This window comes from Medicago truncatula, chromosome 5, assembly GCF_003473485.1.
Source record: "Medicago truncatula cultivar Jemalong A17 chromosome 5, MtrunA17r5.0-ANR, whole genome shotgun sequence".
NCBI classification, from domain to species: Eukaryota; Viridiplantae; Streptophyta; class Magnoliopsida; order Fabales; family Fabaceae; genus Medicago; species Medicago truncatula.
In genome coordinates, this window is record NC_053046.1 from 8,514,641 (window position 1) to 8,537,681 (window position 23,041).

At 30.6% G+C, this 23,041-nt stretch overlaps 2 protein-coding genes across 4 annotated transcripts; one reads left to right on the plus strand and one right to left on the minus strand.

The window, feature by feature from the left end:
- Nucleotides 1-1,208: 1,208 nt before the first annotated feature.
- Nucleotides 1,209-5,613, plus strand: LOC11420540 (filament-like plant protein 5). 3 transcript variants are annotated; one of them, XM_024784123.2, is made up of 7 exons: nucleotides 1,211-1,394; nucleotides 1,592-1,715; nucleotides 2,039-2,181; nucleotides 2,295-2,496; nucleotides 2,887-4,351; nucleotides 4,462-4,522; nucleotides 4,902-5,613. In XM_024784123.2, the coding sequence occupies exons 3-7, from the start codon at nucleotides 2,056-2,058 to the stop codon at nucleotides 5,349-5,351; spliced, it is 2,304 nt and encodes a 767-aa protein (XP_024639891.1). In that variant the 5' UTR covers nucleotides 1,211-1,394; nucleotides 1,592-1,715; nucleotides 2,039-2,055; the 3' UTR covers nucleotides 5,352-5,613. The 3 variants fall into 3 exon arrangements, with proteins under 3 accessions (XP_024639892.1, XP_024639891.1, XP_024639890.1); XM_024784124.2 differs by lacking the exon at nucleotides 1,592-1,715 and having other exon boundaries at nucleotides 1,209-1,394; nucleotides 2,298-2,496; XM_024784122.2 differs by lacking the exon at nucleotides 1,592-1,715.
- Nucleotides 5,614-15,687: 10,074 nt separating this feature from the next.
- On the minus strand, nucleotides 15,688-16,583 carry LOC11434912 (auxin-responsive protein SAUR50). The gene has a single exon (XM_003612100.3). It carries the CDS (start codon nucleotides 16,381-16,383, stop codon nucleotides 16,069-16,071), a length of 315 nt encoding a protein of 104 aa, XP_003612148.1. The 5' UTR covers nucleotides 16,384-16,583; the 3' UTR covers nucleotides 15,688-16,068.
- Nucleotides 16,584-23,041: the final 6,458 nt, after the last annotated feature.

The window sequence follows — 23,041 nt, forward strand, 5'->3', positions numbered from 1 at the left end:
TTTACTAGATCATTGGCGATGTAATGTGGGTGCGAAGTCTAAGCCACAAAGAATAGATGATAGATCATATACTTTATTAGCCTCGATTGAGAATTATAGTTCTGACACACCGAAAAATTTCACATTGCTTAATAATTGAGATCAATTGTACTTTATAAACAATATACACACTCCTTAACCTAACAAGCACCTTTTTATAAAAGAAAAAAAACCGTGAAAGACTTATAATCAAAGCAAACAATACCTAAAAAGGTGATGGACATGCTTGACGTTTTATAAAAAACAAAATCGTAGAAGATTTATACTCAAAACAAATAATACCTTAGAATGTGATGGATATGCTTGACGTTGGAGCATAAGTAAACTTGAATTCTTCCAACTACCCTTTACCAGAGAGAGCACATAAAAGGATATAATCAATGTGGATGTATAAATGTGTAAAATTCAAACTAACGACTCTATATCATTGCTCATATTCAAAAGTATAATTCAAGTCAATTTTTTTTTTCATGTTCATATCCGAATTGAACTAAACCAAACAAGTACAACCCTAATTTCACCTCGTTCAAAATCCCTAAAGTGAGACTTCAACCAAATCATTATCACTATATTTTATCATTGTTTCTTTTGTTTCAAACTCTATCAGTGTCGTTATTTTTTTTAAAGAATCAGTATCATTATCTTAAAAAATATGTTGTTTCTTATCGCATGGAAATTATTATAGCTTAATGTAAAAACCTATACATGGGATCTATACAATACTTACAAGTTTCAATGTCACAGTTTATTTTGAATAATCCCTTGTTTTTTTTTTTTATAAATGCAATTGGTCGAAAATAAAACATGAATGAACTTCAAGCACACAACTACTACGAAATAGGAACAAAATTCTATCAACATGTCAACATAGCAAAGGAACAAAACAACCCAGTCTTTATAACCATTCAAATTCACACATATAGTGTGAAAATGCTCACCAATTAAACGACAACAATTAATGTGGAAAAAGGAACACAAAACGACATAGCACAAAACTACAAGCATGGAAAAAGAAACTTCCTTATTCAAATGGACAAAATTTACACAATAAATTTTGTACTTGTATTTGTAATAATCCAAAAATAAAAATCCAATGCATATATTCTTTGACTATGACGACGTTATAATATGATTTGTTATTTGTTTTTTGTAATAAAGGTGGAGCCACAGGAGCGTTTAAACAGTGACCACACACGCTCACATTTGGCCACCCCGCTCCTCTCTCTCTCTCTCTCTTCAGTTATAACTATTAATTAACACTTCAAATTCAAATTCATTCTTGGAACTTTCATACAGCCATATCTCATTCTCATTCTCATTCTGCTCTTCTTCATTCCATCACTCACTTCCTTCTGGTATGTTATATTTTTCATTCTACATTTTCTTAATGTTTCTATTTATATAAGCACCCATTATAATGTTTACTAAATGAATATTTTAGCTTAGACGGACTATTTTTACAAAGCTTATGGTACATGAAGTACGGACACTACACCGACACTAACAATAATAAATTTAAGAAAATAGAAATGATTGAATCTATTTGTATCAGTGTCGTGTCGGTGTTGGATAGTGATACGTCTTAAACACGAGACACACCTTCAATCTGAAATGTGGTTGCTACATGGTTTACATTACAGCTGGCAAGGAAAGGCCATTTGATAGGTGGTTAAAAGGTTTTGTAATTTTCCCTTCTTTTTTCTTTTTTTTTGTAAAAGAAAAACCTTTGTTGGGAATGAAAATGCATCATATCACTGTAATATGCTGTCATTAACATAAGTTATGAAATATTGATTGGATAAATCTAGTAAAAAGGTTTATAATTTTTAGGTACCAACACTGACACAAATTTTGATTATAGAATGTATTTTCAGCTTCTTTCTTATGATTGATGTGATTTTATAACAAGAATAATATCATTCAATACTGTTAAATACTTTTTACCTGATGATGATAAAGTTATGCGCATTAGTCCTCAATTTGAGCATACTTTGAGCAGGGTAGTAGAATTCTGAGATGGACCGTCGAGGTTGGCCGTGGAAGAAAAAATCATCAGACAAAATCACAAAGGCTGAGAAACCATTTGTTACACTTGACTCTGTTGGTTCCACCTTGTCTTCTGTGGCACATTTAGGAAACCAGGTACTTTTTTTTTTTTTTTTTAATTATTAATGCTTGGGATGGAAAAGTTTTTAATATCTAAAACAAGCTTAATTGCTCACTAGTCCTGTTCTTTTCTTATGTATTTTTCTCAGCAGGACAATTGCACAAATAAGAACTATGTTCAAATTTCAATGGAGTCATACACGCGTATGTCTGGATTGGAAGATCAAGTTGTAAACATGGAGAATCAAATAAAAGATTTGGAAGCAAATTTATCAGCAGCTTATTCAGAATTAGACAACAAGGAAAGTCTGGTTAAACAACACGCAAAAGTTGCCGAGGAAGCCGTCTCAGGTAGGACTTAATAAAAACTCGTCTATAGACTTTATATTAGTTGAAATATGAAATAATTAGAGAGATCACTCATTTTCTATATTCTACTTGTTAAGAAAAATTGGGGTATGACTCATAGTTACTGATAAGTGGACAAGTCGGTATCTTGTAAACTAGACCGTAGTATTTAAGTACAAGTTATACTCTGTAAACTCTAAGTGTAAGCTTGATCAATAAAAAGGTATTGTAATCACACTGTAGTCAGAGAGGTAGGTGCGAATGGCCAAACTCCGTGCTCAAACATCATGCATTCTTTATTCGCGTTTTTTGTATCTTTTTACTTTTGAACCGAGTAGCTGTTCTAACAGAAAAATACCAGATAAAATTGATTCATACTTGTATGCATTTTAGGTTGGGAGAAAGCTGATGCAGAAGTTGTTTCCTTAAGACACCAACTTGAATCTATCACTCTTTCGAAGCTTAGTTGCGACGAGAGAATAGCTCACTTAGATGGAGCTCTGAAAGAATGCATGAAGCAGATAAGAACTGTAAAGGAGGAAAGTGAGCAAAAAATACAAGAGGTGATTCTTATGAAATCTCAACAGTGGGAGAAATTCAAGTTAGAGCTTGAAGCAGAAATACACAAATTAGATAAAGGACTTCGCGAAGAAGCTCATGAAAATGCCTCCCTTCTGAGATCACTTCATGAAAGTTCAAATAAAATTGTGAAACTAAAAGAAGAAAAGTCCGAAGTTGAGTCCGAGTTAGAGCTTCAAAAGAAGAATGTTAAGTCGTATGAGAAAGAAGTAAGTTCTTTGAAGTATGAGCTGCATATGATTTCTAAGGAGATGGATATCCGAAATGAAGAGAAGAACATGATTATGAAATCAGCAGAAGTGGCAAACAAACGACACACCGAGGATGTCAAGACTATTGCCTTGCTGGAGGGCGAGTGCCATCGGCTTCGTGGTCTGTTGAGAAAAAAGTTGCCTGGTCCTGCTGCATTGGCACAAATGAAGCTAGAAGTTGAAAGTACACGCCACGTCATCAGTGGAATCCATCAAAGAAAAACTAATGGCCTGCAAGAATCCGAGGTTCTTACAAAACAATTGGAGGTGTTTGAAGAAGAAACAAAGAGATTGAAAGAAGCTTTGGCCTCAAGTAATGCTGAATTACAGGCTTCTAGGAACTTGTACACCAAAACAGTTAACAGACTTAAGAGCTTAGAAGCGGAGGTACAAGTTCTTCATCAAGAAAGAAGTTCCCAGAAATCAAATTTGGCAAACAATTATAGGAGTTCTTCAAGTAGAATTTCTAGTAATTCACCGAGCATCACTTCTATATCTGATGGCTGGCACAAGGATCCGGGAAGTCCTGTTGAGTCACTTGCATCCTCAGTTTCTGACCATTTTGGTAACAGTAGAGTTAGAAGCTCAGTTAAATTTGAGAATCACGAAAGTGAAACTTTCTCAGAACTGATGGACGATTTCCTTGAAGTCGAGAAAATGGCATGCTCATCAGACAATGCCAGTGTGCAAATTGGTAACAAAGTTAAGAACTACGCCGTAGATAAACAATCAGATGATACGCTTGATCTTAAGGACAAAAATGCGAATTTAGTGGAACATGAACAGCTTCTGGAAGAACTGAAAGCGCAATTGGCGTCATCTCATAAATCATACAACTTGGCCGAGATTCAGCTGAAATGCATGACAGAGTCTTATAAGTCACTTCAAACACATGTAGAAGAGTTAGAAGCTGAAAATAAGTTTCTAAAGGAAAAAATAGATGAGCTAAAGAATGATCTAGAGGAGGAAAAACAATGTCATCACGATTCTTTGGTGAGGCACAAAGATATTGAGGAAAAAATGCAAAGGTTAGGCCCATTGGCAACAATATGATAGCTTACATACATACTGTATAATTTGAGCTTTGTGATTTGTTACTGAGTGCTTTCTGATTTTTCTTTCTGTTTGCCACTTGAAGGGACAAGTGTCTGGTGTGTGCAACGAATTCAGCTGAAAATAATGACATCAATACTCAAAAGGTAATTACATTACATTATTTACTAGTACATATCATAGTGGTGATGGTTGGTTCTGCATTATTTCCTATATACCGTCGTACATGTTCTGCATGCTAAAGTAGATAAACAAATAGGTTCAGTAATGGAATTGATTCAACATTTAATTCTCTCTTTGTTTAAAATCGAGGTTGTGTTAACTTTTCGTAGAATCACAACTGTATCTGTTTTTTATTTATTTATATATTTTGGCAACATCTTATGCAGCTGTTTTGTAATGTCATTATGTGTAATTAGATCCAACCTGAACTAGAAACAGCTCTGATGAATGTTTTATTACATTTATTTCATCCATAAATTCATTGTTCAATCATAGTTTTTCGATACCTTAATGTCATTACAGGACACAGAACTAGCAGCTGCAGAGAAAAAACTAGCAGAATGTCAGGAGACACTACATGTACTTGGTAGGCAATTACAAGCAATGTGCCCACAAACTGACTCTAAAAGATTTCAAACAAATGAATCTTCCATTAAACCGAATTATGGCTGGTCGAATTCTAATGGCTCGTATACCTCAGATGAAATTGATCATGCTGAAGCATGTAGTGTATCTTCTACTTCTGACATTCAAGGAATGAATGATGAGTTTTCATCTTCACACAACTTTGGTTCCACATCATGTCTTTCGGACACCGAAGGCAACTTTTCGACAAATTCTTCAATTAAGTCAAGCCGAAGCTGTTATATGCTTACTGAATCAAATTCACGTCCTTCTGCTTCTGCCACAGGGAAGCAAAATTCACATGGTTTGAGTCAATTATTTTCTTCTAAAGAGAAAACTGGTCACTAGCACTTTTTGTTACTTCTAGAAGTATCAGAGGGACCTCATCGATGATGCTGTACATAGACTATATAGTAAAAAAAAAATGTGGACACTGATGTTTGTGTCTGTAATTCTCCTGAGTATAATTGAACTTAGATAAATATTGTTTTTTGCTCTAGCCCTTCTATTTCATGTATGTGTCACTGAGAGTTTACCAAAATTTAGCTTGCTGTGTAAAACTTATCATAAAATAGACAATGATAAGCTCACACTAGTTTTTTTTATTCCACTTTGATTTCTTTGTAGGTACGTAGTAATATAGGTATTAAGCCTCATTAGTTATTCAACAGTGTTTCTACTAGGCAGTTAACCATGGTTGAAAACCTAGATGACTAAGAGTAGATAGATTACTCTCATACACTCCTTCAACGAATACTATATCAAGTTTTAAGGACCAAAATCCAAGTGATTAGTAATTGCAGTGGCTGTTTGAAAAGATTAGTAAGTTTAGGGACGAAAACACAAATGACGTATATTTACCAAGACTATTTGCATAAACAAGCCTAAATTTGTATCTATGCTATTATAATCAAATTCTCCGTGGAGGTCCTATGGATCCAGGATAAGCTTTGATATTATATCCTAGATTTTGGACGTACTTCAAAGCTACAAAATCAACTGATACATGTCCATTTTTTTATAAATGTTTTGGGATTTTATCTCTAGTGACATGTAGGACTTCAATTTTTGTTTTTGATATAAGGACTTCGATTTTCTCCAATATTGATTGTTTGGCATTCTGTATAATAAACATTTTTGACATATACTATTGAGTTGACATCAAGTCATAAGAAAATTCAACTTATATTCATACAAAGCAAAAAGTGCATAGCATTATTTTGCTTATCAATGCATATATAAGAAACTAGTCGGAATGAAAGTTGAAGGACATAATCAAACAATTTGATTCAAGTGGTTAAATAACTTCACCAAAGAATAAATTGTTCATATTTTACTTATCTTTCGACCGAACTTTAGATTATCAAAGACTTTTAGGAACTAGATTAACAAAAATATTAAAGTACATTTGATTAGACTATGCATAAAGAATTAATAGCAAACATGATTTGAATATCATTTACATTAACTATTTCTTTTATCAATTATATTAGGGCATTGACTCAAAAACAGGAATTTCCAAATTTCTAATCGATTGTTTTCAACTTAAGGAATTATTGATGGTTTGGCCAAAAAATACCATGGACCAAACACGTGTGTTGATAAGCATAAGCTGAAATCAAATGCAAGGGTCAACTAATTTAAAAAGAAGAAAAGATTAAATAACCATATACTCAATTTAGTGCTCAACCACGAATGAAAAATAATAATTCATAAACATGTCATGTGCAAGCTAAATTAAAATTCAAAACAATAGTCTAAAATATGAAGGACACTGTTTCAGAATGTACCTAAAATCCGCTTATGGATTGAAGCAAAAGAAACCAATGAAGACAAAGACATTTGGTCTCGATGAAATTGTGCATACATAAAGTAGAACATTTAGTTTGAAATTTAGGAGACATATTTGATAGTATATAGATTACATTATTCCAATGGTTGTTGATTTTTGTGTTTGGTATTTAGTTTAGGCCTTGTTGGATGCAAAAGATGATGAATGTGTTACATTAAAAATAGTAAAGAATTGGTACGTTGGGTAACATAAGCTTTATTTTATTGTTCATGCACTTGACATGTTTGCCCTACAAATTCTTCAGCAACCGAACACCTACTTGTGTGCTTCTTCAAATAATCAATAATGGGTTTTAGATTTGCCAAACAACTTCCAAAAGTAAGTCTTTCTATATGATACCATGTCTTTCCATTTTGACTAACATCTAGTTATCAATTTCTCAATATGTGCTTTTTAAATGGATAGACTTGACTAAAGCTTTAATTGTTATGATTAATGATATGATTAGACCTACTTTTTTATTCTATAATCACAATGTTTTTGGCTATATTATTTTCTAGAATTGTAGATAGGAGTTTACTTGTAAAGATGTATAATTTAGTCATCATTTCAATAATATCTACAAGACTGAAATTAAAGGATAAACCTAAATGAAAAGTTCTATTTATTTATTTATTTATAAAAGAATGCTTGAAGAGTACATGACACCTTTAAAAAAATAGATTAGAAAAAGTCTTCATTATCAAGAATTGCGGTTCAATTCAAATTTAAAATAGAATGATTTATTAATTAGTTTAATTTATGAGTTTAAAGATCACAAAGTCTTGTATAAATGGTTGGTACACAATGCATGTGAGTGTTGTAAATTTCAGATATCAAATTTGATTTCTACTTATAAACAACTAAAGGTTAAAAGATCATGCACCAACAATATAAATATATTTTGCACATCTATCTTATTATATTTCACTTACTTCATGTTAAACTCTAGATTATCAAGACCCCATAAGAACAAATATGATTTTTTTTATGCATATATAAATATGATTTCTTTTTTGTTAATTAATGGTCATTTTTCAACCATCATTGAGGGGATTTGAAGTTTGTATCTTGAAATTACAAAATTAAAATCTTATCACTGAGCCGAGCTTGCATCTCAAGTGTAAATATAATTAAATCTAACTAACTTTACCATATTATTCTCAAAATATTTCAATAAAATAAGTTCACGTACAAAAATAAATGAAAAGAAAGAGTAGTTTAGAAAATTCAATTATTTTTATATTACATCAACAAAATTAAATGAGGTTAACAAATTTTCTTGATATTTTTATATGTAATTAGTTATTTTTCTTATAATAAAATCCAAGTGGAGTACTTTAGAAATCAATTTAAGAATCCCGTGGTGTTTCTTGGATCGGATACCGAGCTTTCCAAAAAAAAAAGAGTCTCGTGGTGTTCTCGATCAAATCAATTTAAGGGTGTGTTTGGATGGATGGTTTATGAAGGGAATGGATGGGAGGGTTCACTTTTCATTTTTAAATTACGGACATTATGAAATATTTTTTAAAAAGTTAACAAATTAATATGATACACAATTACATAATACTTCAATCACACTTAATTTATTTTAGAAAAGCATGTTATATAGTCCGTAATTTTTAAAAAATAAATAAATAAACCTTCCTCTCATAAACCCTCAATCCAAACACACCCTAAGAGTCTCGTGATGTCATGGGTTGGTTCATTTGTTGGAAAGGTGGTCGACGTTTGCAAATTGGTGTTCTGAGTCGGTAGGATAGTTTTGATAGTTTTTAATTGGATAAATAGTCATCATAATAGTCAAAATAGCCCTTTAATATATCAAAATTCTAAAATAATCTTGTGAACTACATCAATTAAAATAGTCTATAACGTTCGGTTAATATTGTCATATAAATCTCTTAGTATATTTATTTATTGTCATATCAATCCATTTTTTTAAAGAATTGTCATATCAATCCTTATAAGTACTTGTTTATGTAACGCACTATTTTATTATTTATTTATTTTATTGAGTTTAGATGTCTTTTATAATTTAGTCGATTTATTTTGATGAGTGATATTTTGTTATGTTATATGTTGGTATTTATTAGTATAATATATATGTTATCTGGTGTAGAAATATATTTGTTATTTGGTATTTGGTGTAGAAATATATATGTTATCTGGTGTAAAAATATATTTGTTATTTGGTGTAGAAATATATATGTTATAGAAATATATTTGTTATAGAGATATATTTGTTATTTGAGGTAGAGATATATTTGTTATTTGTTATAGAAATATTTTATATAATTAAAATAGAATTATGAGGCTTTGGGGGCAGATTTGGAAATAAGGAAAAATAAGTAGGTTAAGGATTTACATAAAGGGGAGAGTTAGAGTTAGAAAATAAGGATTACGTGAAACTGCTTTTGGGGGAAAAGGGAGAAAGTGAGAAGTCAGATAAAGAGAATAGGAGCAATCTCGTAGAGACCGATTATCTAATATAAGGTAAGGGTGGGACTAACCTTCTTCAATCATAAGTATGTAATCCTGAACAAGAGTTTAACCTTGTAGTTGTTAATAGGTTTTGATGTTGTAGAATTAGGGTTTGAAACTAAAATTGATCGTAGAAAGAGTAGATAATCCGATGAATTAGGTTGATAATTGGTGAATTTCTAAAATAATATTTTGGGTCAAGTTTTATATGGTTTTGAGTGCCTTATCATGTATAGAAATGGTTAGACAAGTTTTGGAATCAAATTTGGGCATTGGGAAGTCAAAATTGGGTTTTTCCCGAGAGCTACACAGTGACAACATCTCCTGTTTCATGTTCTTGCGTCTTTTTCACATGTTTCTGTTTTGAATTGGCCTTTGGTGTAAAAATGAAAGTTGTAGATAATTATGTTAGCTTTCCTGTGGCTTTGGTTTGACTTGAAAATGATTTTTGGTTTTTGAGTTATGATGAAAATACTCCAAGGAGGTCTTAGTGAAATTTTATGAAAATTCCGCATAACTATTTCTAGGTCAACCCAAAACTTATGGATTGTCTTCAAACTTCAAAGCTTGTGTACTATGAATTCAATTAAGGTGTTTAAGATTATTTAACCTATGTTTTGATGTTACATGATGTTATTCACGATTGATGAATTATTATATGAATGTATATACTGATGAATATGATGTTACATGATGTTGTTTATAATTGATGAATTATGATGCGAAGTCGTTGTTGTTGTCGTTTCCGCTGTTGTCGTCAATGTCGTTAAAGTTGTAAGTTGTTGTCGAAGTTTTCTAAGTTGTTAAAGTTGTTGGTTGCTGAGTCCATGCATACTCATTAAAGTTGAGGGCTTGATGCCCTGTGAGCCTTTTTCGCTCTATACGTTGGGGGCTTGATGCCCTAAGAGCTTATGCTCTATAAGTTGGGGGCTTGATGCCCTGTGAGCCTTATTCGCTCTTAAAGTTGGGGGCTTGATGCCCTGATTGATACCACATGCATGTTTAAGTTGTTGTTGTTACATTGTCGAGTTGATGTTGTTGTTGTCTTTGCATTGTCGTTGATGTCGAGTTGTCGGTGTTGTCGTCGTGTTGTCAAGTTGTCGAAATAATTAATGAGTTGTTATTGAGGAATTATGTGCATCATTGTTAATGATGATTCGAAGTTAATTGATGATGTATAGTTGAAACTATGTGAAGCATTAACATTGTTTAATTGTTGTTGTTTATGTTGATAAATTCTCTTACTTAAGTTAGTGTTTATGATTTTACTAATGATGAATAGATGTTGTTATGTGCTGTTAAATTCTTTTATAGAATTATATGCTTATTATTATTGAATGTGAAATCCCACCCCTTCTGTTTGAATGTTGCCTCTACGTGGATAATGTACAGATAACCAGGAATAATTGTTGAAGTGAATTGACTCTCTCACGCGTCGTCTTAGAGTCGCTCTGATACTTAACGCGATGGGGATCTTGTTTTGTTTTCCATGTGTTACATATTTTTATGATTTATGTTGATGAACCACCTAAAACGGAATTTTAATAAGTTGTTTATGTTGAGGCCGTTGTGCCATTACGTTGAATAAGAAATGTTTTCCGCTGCAATGTATTTTGAATTATTGATAAAATATGTTTTATATAAATAGTAATTTTACTCTATTTATCTTTTAAAGAAGCGTGACATCCTGTTTAAGTTGAATACTCTGATTATTATGCAAAAAATTTCAAGTTGGGAAAACGGGTTGTTACAGTTTACAGTCATATTAATCCCTATAAGAAAAGAGTTATTGTTAACATGGAAGGATTATTTTATCGTCAAAGATTATTTTGAACAACAAAGTGCACAATCAAAGACTATTTTCAATTTCAATATATTGAGGAGGGACTATTGTGACTACTCATTACACATTCACAGGCGAAAATGATTATTTGCACGTTTGAAATTTGTATATCATATCTAGAGCTAATATGCTCCACAATTCAGTGATAATGCAGTCACTTTTAAGGATAAGAAAAAAAATATATAAATTTTCAAGTTCAGAGGGCATTTTGCACATAAGTACAAAACTTCAGGGGGGTATTTGCAAAACGTCATGTTAACTAACAGAAAAATTTGACGGAGGGGGTAAATTGATCAACGTTGTGCAATTTCAGGGGGGTAATTGAAGTTTTGTTAATTTCAAGGGGATAATTGACGAAACTTACAATTTCAGGGAGAAATTGACTATTTACTCAGTATTTTATAGTACTTATTTTTTAAAAAAAATATATAATTTTTAATACGGGCCGGCCCGTTAAGCCCGCGGCCCGTGTAGGGCCGGGCTCGGGTAGTATATTTCAAGCCCGTTTTCAACCGGGCTTTTTGGCCCGGCCCGATAAAATCCAAAGCCCGTTTTGACTGCTCTAATCATATCATCAATACTCCCTTTAGCGTGTACTCCCTCCGTCCCAAATTATAAGAAGAAAAAAAACTCATTTTCTTTCTCCCAAATTATAAGTAAAAAAGATCAACTTTTGTCATATTTAATTATGTTGTTTCAAAAAATTATCTTTTCCAAAGAAAAATTAAATGCAAAGTGCATTCAATTTGCTCTATCTTTCATTTTCTCAATAACCCAATGAAAATTGTTTTTACATCTTTCTATAAAACTTATTTCAAGGATAACATAAGAAACTATGTTGCAAACTACTATGTTTTAGTTTTCTTAATAAGTGTAATTTTTTTTTCCTTATAATATGGGACGGAGGGAGTATTTGGTTCTACCGTGACAAAATTTATTTTAAGTAAGGTGAATGTAAAATGTTTAATGTTTGGACAAATTTATGTAAAAGTGATTTGAACAATAAATGTGAGTGTAAAACTCAATTTTAGAATAAAAAATTCTAATTTTTAACTTTAAGTAAGAATAAATTGTAAAAGCAAACTCAATTATACTCTAGTGCATTTTTTTGTTGTTGCATATAGATCATTTTACTTTTTACTAAAGGAGAACACGTCTCATCTTAAACTCTTGCATTTCATCTAATGAGGTGATTAGACTCAAATAATTAATTATTATTGACCATACTTTACATATTTTCTGGTCAAAGTCTTATTCTCTAAAAACCAGACGAAAATAAAACAAGAAAACAAATTCCACATTTCATCTCATATATACTGCATCATCAATGGTATGAGAGAGATCCAGAAGGGGTGTACCGAGGACCACCTCTTAATTGAAAGTGTACTCTAACTGAAATGTAGAAATATATTTTTGAGTATTTAAATGTGCACACATCATTCATTAATATAACTCTTTGTTAAACGAGATTCATTAATCATCTATCAATAACTACTTTATATCATTACATTTAGTTTTTTATTTTATTAAAGATGTGTGAGACTCAAATCTTATGAAGTAAGATCTTACCATTATGGATATATGATTACAAGAAAATATTAAACTCTTAAACATGGTTGTATTTAATAATTTAATTTTTTTGGTAAATAGAGATATTTAATAATTAAAACACTAATGCATAGATTTTTAAAATAAGCAGAAAATATTTATTCTACCAAAAAAAAACAGAAACTACTTTGTGTTTGTTTAAGATAAATTTTGTCACGGTAGAACCAAAATAAGACAAGGAACTAAAACTTTTCATTTAAAACATTTTATACGTTTATTTTCTTTCTTCATACATGAAATTCTAGTGATTATTTTGTTTAAAAGAATATACTATTTTTTTTAGAAACTAGGTCTTAATTTATTGCTAATTTATCTGATTAAGTGACATTATTGACTTATTAGCAAGTTAATTATTAATTTGAGTTCCTTAAAAAAAAAATTATTATACTATAACCCACACATAACACGAGAGAAAAGAAACCCATGCCTCTTCAACTTGTGCACAAAGTGTTTTTGGGTAAACAAAAATAGCTATGTATACTAATGAGTATACGAATCCCAAAAGATAATTGAGATTCATTTGTACATACCTTTTTTTTTTTTTTAAAACATATGTACATACCTAATAATACCATATTATTTTTTTTCACCTCGATGGTTATGCCACGATGTCTTTAAGCCTATATGCGATAGATATTATTTAAAAAAATCTAGCGGCTAAATTCATATATGTTGAGAAGTGGAGATTACAGGTTGACTCCGCATTCCAACATATCAACTGTCTCTGCAATATTTTACCATATGAGATATACTTATGGGGCAACAATACCTATACTTAATACATTTAAATTCTTCCATTGCATATACTCTAAGCCATGTAAAAGATGTATCAGACCAGGGACGCAGTGGCGGATCTCCTTGGAGACCCATAGGATCCCCCAAGTTTCCTATAACTGTCATATTATGCATATTATTTCATATGTTACATCGGTATCACAGTGGATTGACGAGCTCCTAAACACCCTATGGGCGTGGGTTTGAACTGCCGTTCTCTATGTTAGATTCAAGAAAATAAACCACTGCACCAATCCATAATTTTGCTAGTTTTTAAAACTGTTTAATACATATTCTGAAAATATTTGTCACCCCCATAAAAAAAATCAAAATCCATCACTGCAGGGACATCTCTGTGATTGAAACCTAAGATATCAAAGAAAAGAACCTAAACTTTTGCTTTATTTTTGTGGCTAAGGTAATCGGATTTTGTTATCTGTTAATTAAGGAAAGGACAAAATGATTAAGGGCTTAATTGTCCGGAAGACCCATTTTATAGACAATGAGGCCCCATTTCCATGTGCCTCAGATGGACAATGATGTAGCTGGATTAGCCTATTAAGCATGGGTTTGTTGACATGAAATATGTATAATCTGATTTAACTATGATCAATTTTTAATTGCAACTATTGCCAAGTAGACAGTAACATGTGGCCAAGTTGCCAACGTATTTAGTAAATACTATTTACTATATACTTTTCAGGTAATTTATAAGGAAAATATCTCAACAATAGCACTTCTAATTCCCCTCAAAAAAAAAAAAAAAATAGCACTTCTAATTGTATGGACAAGTACTTTAGGTCCTTTATTTCGGGTGGAAGAGCAAATGAACTATATTTGAAAAAGTCCAAACTCATATTAGCTGTATGATTTGAGAGGGAATAAGTTTGCAGATGCTCCATATATATTTCTAAAAAATTACATGATTTATCTTAAGTGTATTTTCAACATAAAAAAACTGTGTTTCTATATGGAAATATACATCTGAACGACATAAAAGCTGTACTTTTTTTCCTCATACGAACTTCAAAGTGATTTTGGAGGTGGGAAAACTTCATCCTAATTGAAGATCATGTATCATTAAATTATGCAATTGTTTTTCTTTTCAAAGTTTACTTTCTTCGAATTTTTAAAATTTTCCTAAACTTTATTAAATTTAAATGATTTTCAAGCATTATTTTCATGAAAAGATTTTTCTAAACTTTGAATTTTTTTTCTCATAACTAACAAAAACAAGAATTGGGCCACAAGACTAATAAGTAGCAACTTCTTTAATCATGGCCTGAGATGAAGAATTTAAACACATCCAATTTCAGTTACTTACATTTTAGGTCACATGTTAAGTGAGTGAGATAGGAAAGAAGCAAAACTAATGCATGAAAAAAATTTGGTGGCTAATTTTCATACTTTTCCCTTAACATGATGATGGCCACTTCTCAAAATGCTTTGTTTATTTGGAGGGATTATTCTTCAAGTCAATTAACTTCTTAGAGGGAAAAAGAAAGAGAATCTAGCTTACCTTGAATTGTAATTGAAAGGGATGTGACATAAAATATATAGCATGCATAATTAATAAACTTATAAAAGTATGTATACATACATGTGAAGTTTGCTAGTGCATTTCGTAATGCAATAAAATTTTGCACTTTTAGGATAACCTATTCATGTCTCAATCATTCTACTCTTGATACATCCCTTACATTCATCTTTACAAATTACTCACATGCTAATTGAATAGAACTATACTTTACCAAAAAAATTAAAATTGGATAGAAGTAGAACTATAGAAGAACACTAGCAACTATCAAATTTGTAAAATAACTATGAAATATACCCCACACCCTATTCCACCCTGCAAAATCCCTTTGCATATCATGAATTTTTATTTTTATTTTGAATTTTTGGGGTTTTGATTGTTCTTCATTTTATTACCCCCTCCCTTTGCTCCTAACACCTCTAATAATGTAAGGTTTGACCAAACCCCATCATTAGATATGGGTTTAATCTATGTGTTTTGGAGCTTATATCTTGCTGTCAAAATGTTTAAATTTGATTAATGCCTAAAACAATTTATTTGGAATTAAGCATTACCCTTTCAATATTTCATTTCTCAAACAAGCAAAAGCAAGTTAAATCAAAGAGGGTTTCAAATAATTAAAAGAGGCAAAATGCCCTCATCCAATGTAGAACATTGCTTCATTTAATAAATCATTACTCAAGATACAAATGACATTGCCAAGGAAATTCTCTACTTGGACATCAATCCATATACATATATAGACCTATATATACAATTTAGCAATTGCAATACCAAACTTAAAATGTTATTAGTGCTGGTTTGACGTAATTTCGTTCAAACTCCAAAGTGCAGCTTTTGTAAAATCACTAGCGGTGTGCATGATTCTGCCAAACTCACCTTAAATCTAAACGTGCCTTTAGTAGGGTGACTTGGTCAAAACCACCACTTGACAAAGGGATTTTATATTTGGTAATCTCCACTAATAAAATCTACCAATCCTTAATTTTTATCTCATCATTGAAGTTAAGGACTCAAAAAAAACTTCATCACAAGGGATAGTAAGTCCCATATCATGATTGAAGCCAAATTCATCTTCAGCTCTTTGTAGCAAACTTTGAAATTGAGGATGTGCCAACCAAGAAATTGGAATAATGTATCTTGTTCTATTCTCTCCAACATAAACTACAAAATGACCTTTTGGTACATCCTCAGGAAGACCCTCTTCATTGTAACTCTGCCTTTTGCCAAAACTTGAACATCTTTTGACAATTTGCTTGATAACTTCAGCTTGTGGTAGTTTGTTGGATTTTTTTATAGCCATTGTTTTGCTATTTGCACCTCCAACTTTGAATGTTTTTGGGGGGGATAGAGAAGAGAAGAGAAGTATGTGGATTATGAGGTTGAAGAGTTATTTGTGATGTGTTGGTGTTTTATAGAAGAAAAAAAAGAGAGAACAAAAGTCATGTGGGTGTGGGGACTATAAGTGTTTTAGGCTAAACTTGTTTAACGGGCAAAGCAAGTTCCAACCACAGTGGAGGTTCGCATGCATGCTGCTTTTTCAATAGACAACGTGGGCCACTTTTTTCGCCCTTAATTCAAATTTTTCTAGCATTTTGTTTATAATCGATATTATCATGTTGGAAAATTCCATAGGCACATAGTATTCCGCTTTCTATAATTTATTTCCTTCTTTTTTTTTTGGATGAAATCCATGGTATTATGATACCGGACAATCCTAGTTATGACCGATCGACTACAAATGTATGATATGATGATAATGTATCAAATCGAAATCTCCTACCAAGTATCATGTCATATTTTTCTTCTAGAATATAGACAAGATACGTCAATTACTCAATGAATCTAAAAAGTCAAAATTTTCTTCTAAATAGGATCGAGGGGAGTAAGATATAACATGAAAATGAAAATGAGTTTATAAGTGTGAGAAATCTCTCATCTTATAAATGAGTTCTATAGACATGAATTACAATCAATTTTAATTTTAAGATGGTATCAAAACTTATCTAAGATCTGTTTGATCGTCTATTATCAATCATTAAGATCCATTGTATATGTTCAGGACTGAACATAAGAGATGTGTGTTAAGAATTACACGAGGTCAACATTCCATCTTTCCCCTCATCAATATGACTTCCATTAATAAACTCATATATGAGGGTCAATGGTAGAATATGATTAGTATATGTGATCTTAAATTTAAAGAAATATAGGTTTTGTGGTCCTATTTTCTAAGAAAAAGTGGAACATTCCATATCTCATTAACTTATACAATTGAATCCTATTTTGTCAAAAAAAAGAAAAAGTATTGTAAAACTAGTGGCAACATGGGTTGTTATTTGAGCCAATTGGATTAGAATGGAAATCTTTCGTGTGCTTATTTGAAGATAAGCTAGCTACACTAAAACCCCTCTTCTATAATCTGCCCTAATTAAATTGTAATAGATTTGTTTGGTAATCAATTGTATAGATTTGATGGCTGAAGTAATGTATCTTGATACTTCCTATAAAGCATCAACAAACTAGAATTAATGGTTGAATCAAGATATAGGTATATCAGACACTAATTAAGTAAATATGTACTTTACAATCAATTAATTTTTTTTAACTAACTAACTAATTATGGTTGTTTATCACAAACCAACATAAGATTATACTAGTTTTAGATAGAGTCGGAGCTTATAAAACCTATGCAGTACAAGGCCAAAACTTATGGGTTCAGTTAATTTTAGTAAAGTTTGGTTAACCGGTTCGATTTGATTTTTGGTTATTTTTGTCCACTCATAAGATGATTAAATGGTATTGCCTTTATAGGTGTCATCATGGCATTGTTACTATTTTGAAGTAATCGTGTACGATGAGGATACCAAATTATGAAGTCCTGGACCATGGAATTGAGAATAAGACCCCAGCAATTTTCTTTCCTTTAGCAAATGAAATAAAACGTGAACCCATGTTTTAAATAACAGTTTCGCTTGGAAGAATGAAACATATATACGAGCCGTAATATATGCCGTAACATGATTATTACTTTTAAAAAAATATCTTGCATTTTAATTTGAGAAAACATTTCACACAAGATGGGTCTTTTTTTTTTTGCGCGCATATGTTCTTTCTATTAGAGACATATTCGTCGAGACTTGTTAGATACTAAATGTGAATACATATCACTTTTAGTCATCAACAATTGTATGTCACGAAATAGAAGTTTAGTCTTTTTCACTAAACCCAATCCATTGTTTGTCACGCTATAGAAGTCTAGTCTTTACCGCTAAACCCAACCCATGTAGGTCATATTAGAGGTGTACAAAAAATGAGCTAGATAGGGTTTTGTGTGTCCCTCATCCGACCGTAACATTAAAACGGGACAAACTTTTTAGACCCAAATCCGACTATGAACCCGATAAATTCTGATGATAAACGAGTTCAATAAGAATGAGGCGATATATATACAAAGCCGGATTAATCCCAAGACAAACAATCCAATAGTAAGGCATATCCATTTTTTGAAAAAAATAAAATAAAATAAATCAATAAATAACTCATATGATAATACTATTATACAAAAATAAACAACAATTCACCAAAATTTTGTTACTTGACAGTATGAATATAATCTGATCAAAATCAACTATATAATAACAAGATCCATAATATTTTGATTAAAATCATGTCCTCTAGATTATAACTGGGTCGAGTTTTGTACACTCTAAAGTCACGATACGAGTCTTTTACTTTTAATAAATCTCTTTTAATTCTTGTTTCCATTCTTAATTTGTTTTAAGTTAAACTTATTCACCTAAATAGATATTAGAGAGAACCAAGTTGCTTGGACTCAAGTGGCAAGGAGCTCCTTCCAAGGACGTACCCGGGGAATACCGGGTTCGATTCCTAGGGGAAACAATGCTTGGCCAGTGCACATGCCTCTACGCACGAGCCAGATTAGTCGTCCACCTTTGGTGGGTCGGAAACCGGTGCGAAAGCAAAAAAAATAAATAGATATTAAAGAGAATTGAACCTGAGATCTTGAGGATGAATATACTCCAAAATTTTAAGTCAATAGTATTGTACAAACCAATGCGATTCTATATTCTTAATTCTTAAGTACAAAACTGGAACATTATTTAACCAACACTCCAAGAAGTTTGCTGATCAAATATTATATGTTTTTACTTTTAATTACGATGAAGGCTAGACTTTTGTCATCATCAAAAGGTCAAATTTTTGTAATTAAAAGTACACACAAAAATTATAGCAAAGAGGTTTCAATTTTTTGTTTTGTTTTATTATATGCTATACAAATACTATAAAAGAATATACAGAGTAAAAATGATGTGTCATTTTCAAAATTAAAACTTAAAAAACAAAATGAAAACATTTTCTATAACCTAACAGGCTTGAACTAATTGGTTTTTGTTTTCATTTTCAATTTTTTCGATTTAATTACAAAAATATCATATTAATTTTACTTTATTTATTAATATTCCAAATATCAATGTCATCTAAAAAGCTTTTGTTTAATTAAAAGTTGCAATCCTCTTTAAAATAGGATACAACTATTGCTGCTTTTATTTTATATATTTTGCAGCGCTGCAATGCAAGGACCAAATGTGTCTGCATCAGTATAAAGCATGCTCAATTGGTATTGGAAACTCTTTATTTGGTGGCATGTTGTTATCACATCATCAATTTGTCTATTCAGGGTTTATAAGGAATGTGTGACACATGAACTTTTTTTTTTATTTTTCTACATATATATATATATATATATATATATATATATATATAATATATATATAACGATATTTATTTATTTAAATCGATAGAGTATATCAAATACAACCACATATTTAATATCACTAAAAATGTAAAAGATATTTGCAAACAAATTAATAAAATCAAAGTTAATAACATACAACGACAAAATATTTACAAATAATATGATAAAATAAAAGTGACCAAAATATATGTGCCTCCGTATCTACTAGATTGACGTCCAAATCATTGATTGTGTATGTAAATGACTAAAGTCGATCTCTCAATATAAACTAAATGAACACCGGAAGAAACAGAAAATCAAACTATGTCGCACTAAACGAAGAATAACACAACGACACGCTCAAATGACTAAATTAAAAAAAAATATAGTTATGTGAAAATAATTTATTTTGATTAAAATAAAGAGAAAAAGATGATGAAGGATGATTTCAGATTTAAAATTGATCCAAAGCCACCCCACAACGAAGAAATGAAAGAGAAAAAAAGATGATGAATGATAATTTCATCTTATTCTTATTTAGTTTTTAAAATTTTTGTCTATATTTCTTCTTCTAATTCAAACAAATTTTTGTCTATATTTCTTCTTCTAAAAAGTTGACTTATATCGAATAAATATATATGTTCAACTCTCATTATTAACATGAAGTATCTACATAAATCTTAACATTCGCTGAGCCTTGAAATTTGCCTTGATCATGGTGAGCTCTTGGAACAAAAATAAAATAGAGTAAAACAATCTTATGGATGATTCACCAAAAATAAAACAAAAACCTTCTGGATAAGGCTTGTAACAAAATAAACAGAAGAGGCTTGGACTAAGAAGAAGGAGGCTTTCAGCCTAAGGAAGAAAGCAAAGGTATGCTTCATCTACATCTACACACCTATATACCAAGAATGAAAGAAAATATTTATGATTTTATCTTTCTTTACCAAATTAAATAATTTTATTTCATTCTAATTTGAAATTTGAATCAAATCAAATTTAGTTTGATCTAATCATAATTTATATTTTAAATTAAATTTTCTTAAGTCCTTATATAAAGTAGCGTTCAGCCCGTCTATTTTTTAGTGTGTTAACGCATGTAAATTATAAACACATGTTTTTATTAAATTTTGATTAAAATTATATGTATATATATTTGTAACTTTTAAATAGTAGAAAACTATACTTATCTGTTACCAACAATATAACAAAATTAAAATTCTTATCTTTTTCAATAACACCAATAATATAACATTCTTAAAGAAAAGTTTATTTAAAGATATAGCTGGAATAATGAAAAATTCAACCCAAAAAGATATTGTATTTCTTTTACATATTGTCATAGATCAATCATAACATATTAAATAGATTAACAACAACAAAATAAATCTAAACTATTCCTAAGACCATCTACAATGCAACACCTCGTTTTGGTGCTTATACGGATCCCGACGGTACATATTACTCAATTCATAACTAATATATAATAATCACCTAATCTCTCGAACCCAATACCCAAAAAAAATGATTAAATGTGTCCCAGTAATAACTATATATCATTTTATTTTAACAATAATTTATCTATTCATTCATAATTATATAACATTGAAATATTGAATTAATTTTATTATAAACTATAAAAAAAGTGAACAATTTTTTAATTTTATTAATAATTCAAAAAAAATTAAAACTTGAAAAAAATTCAAATTATAATAAATTACACACGCTTAATTTCTTTTTTAACTTTAAGATGAATAAATTATTTGATGTAGTAAAAAATAGTCTATTACTTTTTTTTGAGGGAAAAAAGTAGTCTTTTATTAAAAATTTAAAGTTGATCGATTAAATACAAGACTTGTAAGTATTATTTATTTTATTTTTTTACTATTAAAATAATATAATAATTGAATAGAGAAAAAAATTACAATTAATTGTGTATTTGGGATCATATGCAATATGAGAGAGAGGGTGTCCATAAAAACACTCCTATATATAGGCATCCAATTAATTGATGTCACAATGGGATGTTTATCTAGCTTGATGTTAAATAGGGGAAGAAACCCCATTGTAGATGGTCTAATCCTTATTTAAATTTTGAATTTTTGAAACAAATATAATACTATTAAATGTTAGAATTTCGTTCACAATTTTAAGTTTAATTTTTGTCACAGAGATTGTTTGTGATATTCCGTCAAGGGAAACATATAGACAAACACTTCAATGCCTGTGTGCATTAGTCGATAATAAACATATAGACACAAACATATAAACATAAAGATATTTTTTATTTTTTGGAGAAGTCGATAATGATATTTCTATTTTCTAGTCGGTCAAAATAAAAAAATAAAACAGAAGGGGTTGAATAAACATAAATTTTTATTTTTTTGAATAAACATTTTCCAATTAAGTTAGAACATCCACAATGGTAGTTCCCTAACAAGGACTCCTTAAATGGACTCCACGTGACACATCATTTATTTATAATTTTTTAATAAAAGTACTTATTAAGGACTCAATGACTCTAATGACAATACACTAACATGAACTCCAATAAAAAATACTTAAATATGTTCCACTATCTTTACATCATTAAACAAAAATAATTTATCTACTACTACTTTTTACAAGTAGGACCAAATAGTACACATTTTATTACTTGTTTATACAAATGAGACCAAATAATACACATTTTATTACTTTTTTAAACATGGGACCCGTTAATTACCCAGGAGAGAGTCCTTATATAGTTCTTTGTTCCTTAACGGAGACTTCTTTTTTCTTCCTCCAATGAAGGATCCTTAACGGGAAGTAATCCTTGTTAAGTAAGGATCCCATTAGAGATCCCCTTAGAACCTATACTTAAACATCATCAACCAATATAATGCACAATAAACAAAGGGGTTGGAGTCTAAACATGACAAGGGGACCCTATGAATTGATAAACATGTGAAGCCATGTTACTCTTGTCTCCTAAATTCTTCTATAGAGACAAAACAAGGCAGGCACCAATGGTCGCATAAGCAGTAAAAAGGTTTATGGTTAAACCAATCAACACATCTCCTCTCTCATTACCAACCAAACGATTCTGTCTTGTAAATCGTTGTCATGTAAAGTTTCATCTATGCTATTAAAGGTATAAACAAAATAAGTTGTTTTCAATGCAGAAAGTACTTGATGTACACAGTTCAATATTTAACCA

Coding starts and splice junctions, on each gene's coding strand:
- LOC11420540 (XM_024784123.2), top strand. CDS start 2,056: ATGGACCGTCGAGGTTGGCCGTGGAAGAAAAAATCATCAGACAAAATC. Junction 2,497..2,886: donor TGCCGAGGAAGCCGTCTCAG/GTAGGACTTAAT, acceptor TATGCATTTTAG/GTTGGGAGAAAGCTGATGCA. Junction 4,523..4,901: donor ATGACATCAATACTCAAAAG/GTAATTACATTA, acceptor ATGTCATTACAG/GACACAGAACTAGCAGCTGC.
- LOC11434912 (XM_003612100.3), bottom strand. CDS start 16,383: ATGGCTATAAAAAAATCCAACAAACTACCACAAGCTGAAGTTATCAAG.